The sequence below is a fragment of the Thermobia domestica genome, chromosome 10 (assembly GCF_964235325.1).
Source record: "Thermobia domestica chromosome 10, izTheDome1.hap1.1, whole genome shotgun sequence".
In the NCBI taxonomy this organism is placed as follows: Eukaryota; Metazoa; Arthropoda; class Insecta; order Zygentoma; family Lepismatidae; genus Thermobia; species Thermobia domestica.
In genome coordinates this window covers 238,505,425-238,515,984 of record NC_137463.1, presented here as the reverse complement: position 1 = coordinate 238,515,984, position 10,560 = coordinate 238,505,425, and the positions used below count along the sequence as shown (strand labels likewise).

Here is a 10,560-nt window from a genome sequence, read left to right as displayed (position 1 = left end):
GTATAAGGTCTCATTGCGCTTTACGAAACCTCATCTACTTTCCTTTCATTTCACATAAATGAGAATTCCGAATCCTTGTTTCTAAGAAACTATGTGTACTGATAAGAAACGGTTTCTCAAATATAAATGTGTAGTTTTAACAGTGTATCTGGAACATCATATATATTACACATCAAGCTCTACTTTAATAACTTCAGCTTTTTCACATACCTAGGTATAAAATATTACAGATCTATTTATAAAAACTTCATTATATAATTTCTACGTTATTCGAGTTATTTACACATTTTAAAATACAAATATTTGTGGTTTTCAAAACATTAAATCCAAAACATCTTTAAAGTGAACATAGATAATTCACACGAAGTTATTTATTTTAAACAGTCGGGCAGAACATAGAATAAAGCATAGGAGATGATAGCTTAACACTGAAGTAGCACAATCCTGAAATTAACCCTCCAGTGCATCCCTTTACCATTTGACTACGTTTTATACATCTTGTTATAGTACTCCACAAAGTACTGTACAACCCCAATCGCTTTTACTATGCTCTGCTATGGTTCTAATTGTAATTTTTCCACCAGATCTAATGTACTTGAATTTTGGTAGCGTGTAGACACTAAATGCGAATACAAATGTCATATAAAATGAAAACATAATTCCAAAACTTCATTCATTATAGGATTAAACAAATGATTAAGTTGATTAATAGATAAATTTAATGATAAATGTGCTAAAAAAGCAATAAATATGTTTCTTTATTTTACAGTTTGCCAAGCTACTCATAAAACAAAGTTCATGCAGAAGATAAGTAATATATTTCACAAGCCTTTGGGCTTGTGTATCATAATTTTATGGGATAAATCATTGTGCAAAGCCAATATGGACACAACTGGACATTCTTCAAATTTTGAGTGTGCATCTTTGAAGAATACGTTACATATTCTTATGCAAGCATTTCAACAAGTGGATGATATAAAAATAATATACAACAGACAAGAATTTGGACAGGAAACATTTCAACATTGTCAAAAAATGTTGGCGCCTCTTGTAATTCTTGATCAGCATCATACCAGCAATAGTTTCCCTTACCATTATAATTTAAGGAATACAAACTCTGGTATTCTGATACTAGCAAAGTCCTTACAATCACTTAAGCAAACACTGGAATCCCCTGCTTATTTAAGTTGTTACAATACAAAGGCTAAAACAGTAATTATTGTTTGTAGTTCAACATCTTACAAACAACATTATCATCTGATACAAGATTTCTTTAATTATGCTTGGAAGAGACGTGTTTTTAAAATATGTTTAATTTATTTAAAGCAAAAAATATTGAGTAATGTGAGGAAAGAGTCGGTAAACATCTTCACATACAAACCCTTCCCAATTAGGTATACAAACTCGAATTATAGAAATATTAATGTTGTTCAGAATGATCTAGACTTTTCCACATTAAACACTGAAATTCTGAACTTGAATAAGTACCCGTTACAAGTTACTTCCTGCTATATGTTAGTGTTTAATATGTACAAAGAGAAGAATGGAATACTTACTGAGTACGATGGAGTGGCAGGGAAAGCATTTGAGATTTTACTACAAAGAATGAATTTTTCTGCAGTGCACACCTACCAACATGGCAGAAACCAAGTTGGATACAGATTGCCTAATGGTACTTGGACCCACGTGTTTGGTGATATTATCTATAAGAGAGCAGATATAAGTTTTAACATTCTTCCTCTAGTTTCAACCACCGCGGATATTGTATCATTCACGTATCCGTTTGCATTCGACACTTTGAGCATCATAGTTCCAAAAGCTAAACGTTTACCCCTTTGGTACAGCTACATACTACCACTTCAGTCATTTACATGGATAGCCGTTCTGTCAGCCCTTTTAATCGTATCATTTACATTCGCCACATTAAATATAATGTCTTCTAAACTTCATGGAAGGAAGCTTAAGAATATTGAAGTTATTATATCCACATGGTGCATAGTTCTGCAATCTTCAGTTCATAAACAACCAAGTACTTCAGCAGAAAGATTGTTGTTCTTTACAATTACGTACACTAGTCTAGTCGTGACAACTGTATATTTAGGAGGAATTGTGAACTTTATGACAAGCCCACAATCAGAAGCAGATTTGAACACAATTCAAGATGTTGTAACTTCAAAGTTACCAGTTACAAGTATTCCGTATGATGAAAATGCAATGAAATACTCAGCAAACCCTACTGTAAAATTACTTTACAAGAATTACAAACAATTAACAACAGGAAACGGTCAGGAAGAAGTTCACAGAGTTGGTTATGAACGTGATGTTGCTTTTATTGCTATATTATCAGTGTTAGAATATATTTCCAACAATATTCTCGTATCACCTGAAGGAGAACCTCTGACTCACATAGTAGAAGAAAAAATTACGTCTCAGTTTGGAGCCTTTCCTTTGCCCAAAGGTTCTCCTTTAACGCCAAGAATAAATCAACTTACCAGTAGGCTTTTGGAAGGAGGGTTTGTCGAGAAGTGGTACGCGAATGCCGTTAATAAACATAAAGTGTTCCGAAATCTTGAAAATCACGATCATGTTGTAATTGTCTCTAAATCATGTTTTCCCTATATTCATCGCTTTGTGTGTTGGGTTGCTTCTTAGCTGTTTGGTATTTTTTCTTGAAATGATCTCTGTTTGGAGCAGGAAAATATTTGAATTAACTTCAAAAATATGTCATACTTTTAAATTTTGTAAGGTTAAACTTAAATTTAACATCAAGTTAAGGTAAGTTGAAATGTAATCGGTATCATTGTGTTACAAGTGTCGTATCGTAATTTTCCACTGAAAGAAACCCGTGAACTTTCAATTTCAAAATACTCTTGCGATTGTGCGTAAAATGAACACAATTTCTTTTTCATATTGACTTATCAATATACATATACCTGTAAATGGAGTATTAATATTCCCTTATTTTTCGTAGGTTAAATCAAGTATCCACAGTTTATTGGCTAAAGAATAGTAATTCCTTTCGAATGCTGTTGTAGGTTATAGCCAGGGACGTACGCATGGGGTGGGTAGTGGGGATCCGGAACCCCCAAATCCAGACTTTTTTGAAAATTTAGTCTAATTTTAGGGGCAATTTTACAATTTTTAATATAATTTAGCCTGAAATTGTGTTTGTACCCCCCCCCCCGAAAAGCTTTGGGTCCGTCCCGAAAGAAGTTCCTGCGTACGACCCTGGTTATAGCACAGTAGAAGCTTTTCCTTCTGTAGTCTTTGACAGCACAAGATACTAAAACAGTTCATCTTCCAAGCACTTAAAATCAGATATCACAATATATATATATTTCTTTTTTGGATTCAAGTAATTTATGTTTTGGGAAGGTTTTTGGATACTAAAGACAGTATTGCAAAAAGGCTCTGAAACATTAGTTTCTGAAAATTAGATTCTTACAGAAATATAATATTTAATTTTATTGAATTTCTTCTTATCAGAAACATTAAGAATAATGAACAGGTGATTGTAATCTGTGATTAGCAGATGAATACAAGTATTGATATCAAGTGTTTCTTGTTCTTTCTTCCTTTCCTCCAAACAGTGCTATGCAGAAGTATCGGAAGTACAAATTTGTATTATAGAACGGCTATGTCCATTTCCTTGTCGACAGGTATCAGAATAAAAATGATCTCAAGAGAGATAACAAGAAGCATTTTATATTAATCGATTCAGTCTCTAAACAATAGGCTCCATCTCATCCATTACTCTCTATTCAAGCCGGAAGTGGTAGAAGTTAACCATACCAGGTTTCAACGTCACAGAAAAAATAGCAGATACCGAAAGTTTCTTGGAATCGATTTGGAGTCTCAACAGAACATATCATTTCACCCGGTTTTAACATTAATCGCCGAAGATTATAAGCACAACTTTACTAAAATCGGAAGTAGTAGAAATTTATTACTACTACCGGTTTCAATGTTGATTTTCCATAGAGTACGAGTAGTACTACTGCCGGTTTCAATCTTGATTTACAAAGAGCAAAACCGATATTACTGCCGGTTTCAATATTGGTTTCCATAGATCAAGAGCGAGATTATCAGTGAGGATATAGACGAAATCAATCAACTATCGACCAAATTTTTATCATTCGCCAAATACTCGAAAAAACAGTGGGAATACAATACCCCGGTACATCAACTATTTATTGATTTTAGAAAGGCGTACGACTCGGTTAGGAGAGAAACATTATACAACGTTCTTACAGAACTTGGAATACCGAGAAAGCTAATTAGATTAATTAAGATATGTTTAAATGAATCCTAAAATAAAGTCCGGTTAGGAAAGTTTTTGTCCACGAGCTTTCACGTCGAAAATGGCCTGAAACAAGGAGATGCGTTGTCGCCATTATTATTTAACTTCGTTCTGGAATACGCTATAAGGAAAATCAAAGTTAGCAACCAGGGCCTAGAGTTGAACGGTATTCACCAGATTATGGCATATGCTGATGATGTAAATTTAATAGGGGATGATAGGAGAACAATAGAAAGAAATGCAGAGATCTTATTAAACGCTTGCAGGGACAAGGGTTTAGAAGTAAATGCAGAGAAAACTAAATACATGGAAGTGCGTCAGGACCGGAATACAGCAAATTATGGATGCGTTAAAATATTAAATAATACTTTTGATAAAGTGGATAGTTTCAAATATCTAGGATCAATATTAACAGAGGAAAATCATATTTACGGAGAAATTAAATGTCGACTAAAAGCAGGGAATTCGTGTTCCTATTCGGTTCAAAATCTCTTGTCGTCGCGAATTCTGTCGAGGAATTTGAAGCTTAAAATATACGAAACGATAATCATGCCTGTTGTTCTGTATGGCTGCGAAACATGGTCACTTACTCTGAGGGAAGAACATAGACTGAAAGTATTTGAGAACAAGATCCTGAGACGAATATTCGGACCCAAGAGGAACGGGAATGGGGAATGGCGGAAACTTCATAACGAGGAACTACATAATTTATATGGCTTACCCAACATTGTTAGGGTCGTCAAGTCTAGGAGGCTTAGGTGGGCAGGTCATGTAGCTAGAATGGAAGAAAGTAGAAACGCTTTCAAAGTCTTGACTGGAAGACCAATCGGAAAACGACCATTAGGAAGACCTAGGCGCAGATGGGAGGACAATATTAATGTGGATCTCTCAGAGATTGGAATACAAAGTAGAAACTGGATTCAGTTGGCTAAGGATAGAAGTCAGTGGAGAGCTTTTGTGAACGCGGCATTGAACCTCCGTGTTCCATAGGCCATAGAGTTAGTTAGTTATAGATCAAGAGCGATACTACTGACGGTTTTAATGTTGATTTACACAGAGCAAGAACGGTAAGAGGCAGTGAAAAGGTTTTCTTTGAATCAATTTACCGTTCCAATAATAGGTTCCATGCCTTTTATTAACTTTCTTTTCAAGCCAGAAGTGCTGGAAATAAAAAAAAAAAAGTTCCGGTTTCCACATTGATCGCCACAGAACAAGAAACAGTAACAGAGAGCGACAAAATGTTTAGTGTTCAAGGAAAGATACTATCTTGAGTAGCATCTCTCTAGTAAAACGAAAAGTGGTAAAAAAATTTACTACTACGTCAATGTTGATTGCCATAGAACAGAAAACTTAATAGATAACTTTTCTCTTTAATCGATTCAGCGTCTGAAGAAAAGGTACCATCTTCACCTGTATCACGCTACTAGAAACGATAGTGGTATAACGGTAAATTTACTTTACTACTACTATCAGTTTCGATGTTGAGCACCATACAATAAATAAAACACTAAGATGTAATGAGAAATATCTTTTTATACTAATTGAACTTCCCCTTTGAATTTTCTGCTTCCATGCCAACTCGAAGTGGTAGAAATATACGATTTCTGGTTTCATCACTAAATGATAAAAATAGAAAGAAGTAGATCTTTTAAAATTAATTCAGTACGACAAGAATAGGTTTTATTTCCGTCTTTATTACTTTATTGAAACCAAAAATGGTAGACGCTAACTACCATTTCGGATTCTAAGATTGAATCCCACGGAGCGTGAACGGTAAAAGGAGGCAAAAAAATAGTTTTTGCAATGGATTTTAAATCCCAAGAATGAGTTTCATATCAGTCCTGTTCGTCTACTGAAGTCACAAGAAGTAAGAACTAATACAACTTCCAGTTCTAATGTTGGTTCTTACATAGTAATACTAGTCCAGGAACTTTAGTCAAAAAATGGGTTCTTCTTCGGAAAAATTAGAAGCCAAGGTTTTTCTTCACAAACACATTCATTAGGTCATTCTAAATGACATATCAAAAGTCCCCGACCTTCTGATGTACGCTTCCCCTTTTTTCAGGCGATGGAAGTGGGGGATGAAAACGCAATTTAAAATACAACCAAATTCAGCTTATTTGCATGTTAACCTAAATATTCCGAATAAAAAAAATTACCGGGAACGCTTAGCACATTTGCTCGTAAATGTTTCACAGGTCCCAAAGAATATCGGGTCGGGTTTCGGAAATATGACGTCATCAAAATGACCGACACCAGAATTTGTAGTGTTTTGTGGGAATGGTTATAACTTCCCGCAGGATAGTGGTAAAACCGTCGTTTTTGTTTCAGATTGAAGATAATTAATTATCAAATGTAAGGAAAGAAACGTGCTGTCTGCATTGTTAATTTTTTTGGAGATACAATAACAAAAATAACTAGTTTTTGAGTACCTGGTTTTAAGTGTAAATACAAATAACTCAGTAATCATAAAATATTTCAAAATATATCTTCAAATAAAGGTTGTAGAACATTATAAAGCCTTTCCAACGGTATCTGTACTTGCATTTTTTTGTAACTAAAACCAACTAAAAGGGAGAGGTCCAACTGCACAATTATGGGACCAGTATTTAGATATGGTGTCAATCCGTAAAGACTTTATTGGGGCAGAGAGGATGGGTGACTGGAAGGCATATCTGTCTGCAGTGAAGAGGGTGATTCCGTATTTCCACGCCGCAGGACAGTTTTTGTACGCTAAAAGTGCCAACTTGTTTGTATATACAAGACATAGTAAAGTTGGAGAACATAATGGATGGAGAAATCTATAAAAAATTTACTGCAGACTTTTTCACTGTTAAGTAATCAGACATTTTTTTTAGTGGAACTCCAACAGATATGGTAATAGAACAGTCACTCATGAAGACTTCAAAAATACGAGAAGGCTTTGTGCCTGGAAGAAGTACAAAAGAGAATGTTTTAACTAAGTTTGTTGTTGGTTTGTTAAGTGAGAGCAACATTTCTGAAGGACTAGAAAACTTTTGTGGGATTTCGTTTGCAAGTGGAGAATAGCACGTAGATGCACGAGAATCTCGAACTAAGTTTGTTGTTGGTTTGTTAAGTGAGAGCAACATTTCTGAAGGACTAGAAAACTTTTGTGGGATTTCGTTTGCAAGTGGAGAATAGCACGTAGATGCACGAGAATCTCGAACTAAGTTTGTTGTTGGTTTGTTAAGTGAGAGCAACATTTCTGAAGGACTAGAAAACTTTTGTGGGATTTCGTTTGCAAGTGGAGAATAGCACGTAGATGCACGAGAATCTCGAACTAAGTTTGTTGTTGGTTTGTTAAGTGAGAGCAACATTTCTGAAGGACTAGAAAACTTTTGTGGGATTTCGCTTGCAAGTGGAGAATAGCACGTAGATGCACGAGAATCTCGAATCAAACGGGACCAAGAAGATGTTAGAAAAGTATCAGAGTGGTTCAGTGCCCACAACCCTTTCCCAAATATACAAGTGATCATGTATATAGCAACAAGGGTTACAAGAAGATAAATTGCTACGATGCACTGAACACTGGAGCAACCATGATGGAAAGAAAAGTTGGTGACAACTTTCATGACAAAATATTCTCGTACTGATAGGGTTCTTTCTCTTCAAACAGTGAACAGTCACCTTACGGTACATGATGTTACTGTGCCTGTCGATCCACTGCTGTTGTTTCAACGATTCAGCGTAATCAAAAGATCAGATGATGACCTTCGAGTATGTTTAAATTTCTAACTGGATCCTTACCCAATGGCTCTTTTTGATGCAACTAGAATGAGAAAAACGAAGAAATCATCCTTATTCAACATCTTCAACCCGATCGATGTTCATCCTGATCTCGAAAACGCGAACTACGTCGTTGATGGAGGGTTCCTTCTTCATCGAGTGGTGTGGCGTCAAAACGATTCTTTCATGGATATTTGTGATAAATATGTGGCATATATGGAATAACATTTCGGTGAAAACACTGTCATCGTATTTGATGGATATGGTAATCCTCAGAAAAATGTAAAAGGCATGGAGCAACTTCGACGGTGCTCGAAAGCAGCATCAAAAACAATTATATTTGATGGAAACATGGTTGCGACTACGAGCCAAGAAAACTTTCTCGCCAATGCAAACAACAAAAGTAGATTGATTGGTTTGCTCACTGATAAATTCTAGGCTGCCAATATTGATGTCAAACAAGCAGAGAATGATGCTGATGTCTTCATTGTAGAAACCGCACTCACGATATCAAAAATTAATTCTAATTCTACAGTTATTGTTGGTGAGGATATTCATTTGTTAGTAATCATGACAGCTCGATCTCCGCCGAATTTAGATTTTTTTTCTTGAAGCCAGGAAAAGGAAAGACAGAGCAGAAGATTTACTCATCATGTAGTTTAGAAGGTGCATTCAAAAATCACATTTTATTTCTACATGCTTTTTTAGGCTGTGATGGAACATCTGCCATTTATCAGAAGGGGAAATCAGCTTGTTTGAAATTATTACAAAAACGTCAAGATTTAAAACATGTAGAAATTTTTAATCGAAGTAATGTTTCCCATCCAGAAATAACTGAAAATGGCATACAGTTTTTTGGGGGGGTTTATACGGTGCATCTGCAAATGACATTTCACTAAATGATTACCGTTATCATTATTTCACCAAATCCGTGAAGAGAAATAAGTCTGTCGATTTAAAAGCCATACCACCGACTTCAGCTGCAGCACAACATTTGTTTCGGGTTTATTACCACGTACAAACATGGCTCGGAAACCAACTAAATCCTGAGGAGAGGGGTTGGGTTATGAAAGACAATTTGTTAGTACCAATTCGATCAACGCAGCCACCTGCTCCACCGTCCCTTTAAAATGATTTTCTGTTCATGATTTAAAGGATGCGGCAATGTGTGAGGATGCCGAAAGCTGGTTCTGTTCTGCTCTCTTGCTTGTGCAAATTGTCACGGACAATACTGTTTGAATGTCACTGCAACGGAAGAAATCTCTGAACGGGAAATATTCATGAACGCCGAAGAAATAGAGGCCGAATACTTATTGAGTTCCTTTGCTGATTGATAAGTAATAATTGTAATTATAGCATATCCCAAACCAGGTGGACATGTTATAATTACAATTATTATTTATCAATCAGCAAAGGAACTCAATAAGTAAACCATTTCAGGTAAGTTGAATAGTTTACATTTCTTATTCATTATTACTCTGAATTTTACATTTCTCATTCTACAAACGATAAGAATCTATCGCCGAACGTTGTAAATCCTCATTTTTGTATCTGTGTCTGGGGTGTGTATGACTTACGAATTCTAATGCGATATTGAATCTTATATCCGATTGTCTTTACAAGAGTCGGTCTATTAAATAAAACAACAGACCTTCCTTACATTTCAAAATACAAAAAAAATGTAGGCACAGGTACCGTTGGAAAGGCTTTATAATGCCCTACAACCATTGTTTGAAGACATATTTTGAAATATTTTATGATTACTGAGTTATTTGCATTTACACTTAAAACCAGGTACTCAAAAACTATTTATTTTTGTTATTGTATCTCGAAAGAAATTAACAATGCAGATAGCAAGTTTCATTCCGTACGTTTGGTAATTAATTATCTTCAATCTGAAACAAAACCGACGGTTTTACCACTATTCTGTGGAAAGTTATAACCACACCCACAAAACACTACAAATTCTGGTGTCCGCCATTTTGATGACATCATATTTCCGAAACCCGACCCGATATTCTTTGGGACTTCCTGTGAAAAATTTACGAGCGAATGTGCTAAGCGTTCCCGGTATTTTTTTTATTCGGAATATTTTGGTTAATATGCCAATAAGCTGAATTTGATTGTATTTTAAATTGCGTTTTCCTCCCCCACTTCCATCGCCTGAAAAAAGTGGAAGCGTACATCAGAAAGTTGGGGACTTTTGATATGTCATTTAGAATGACCTAATGAGCATTTTTGTGAAGAAAAACCTTGGCTTCTAATTTTTCCGAAGGAAAATGCTAAAGTTCCTGGACTATACGAGGGTAAGTCAAAAATTATCCGCAGTGTAGCTCTAACTTTTCGTACGTTGTTCGTCCTGACCTCTGTCCTCGTTTATTTTATTTTTATGATATTGTGGTCCTGTCAATGGCGTAGTAATAAGGTAGTCCGGGTAGGCACTGCTTACGGTAACAGAGAGTTTCGATATATTAGTGGCGCCCCAGGTTTTTAATTAAAAAAACAAGCAAATT

General features: G+C 35.5%; 1 protein-coding gene across 1 annotated transcript; it reads left to right on the top strand.

Annotated features, from left to right (window-relative positions):
- The first annotated feature begins 1,527 nt into the window (after nt 1–1,527).
- On the top strand, nt 1,528–2,652 carry LOC145661857 (putative glutamate receptor). Its single transcript, XM_081727198.1, has one exon. The coding sequence runs from the start codon at nt 1,528–1,530 to the stop codon at nt 2,650–2,652; it is 1,125 nt and encodes a 374-aa protein (XP_081583324.1).
- Nucleotides 2,653–10,560: the final 7,908 nt, after the last annotated feature.

Excerpts from the sequence above, each read along its gene's own strand:
- LOC145661857 (XM_081727198.1), top strand. The coding sequence starts at position 1,528 with ATGTACAAAGAGAAGAATGGAATACTTACTGAGTACGATGGAGTGGCA.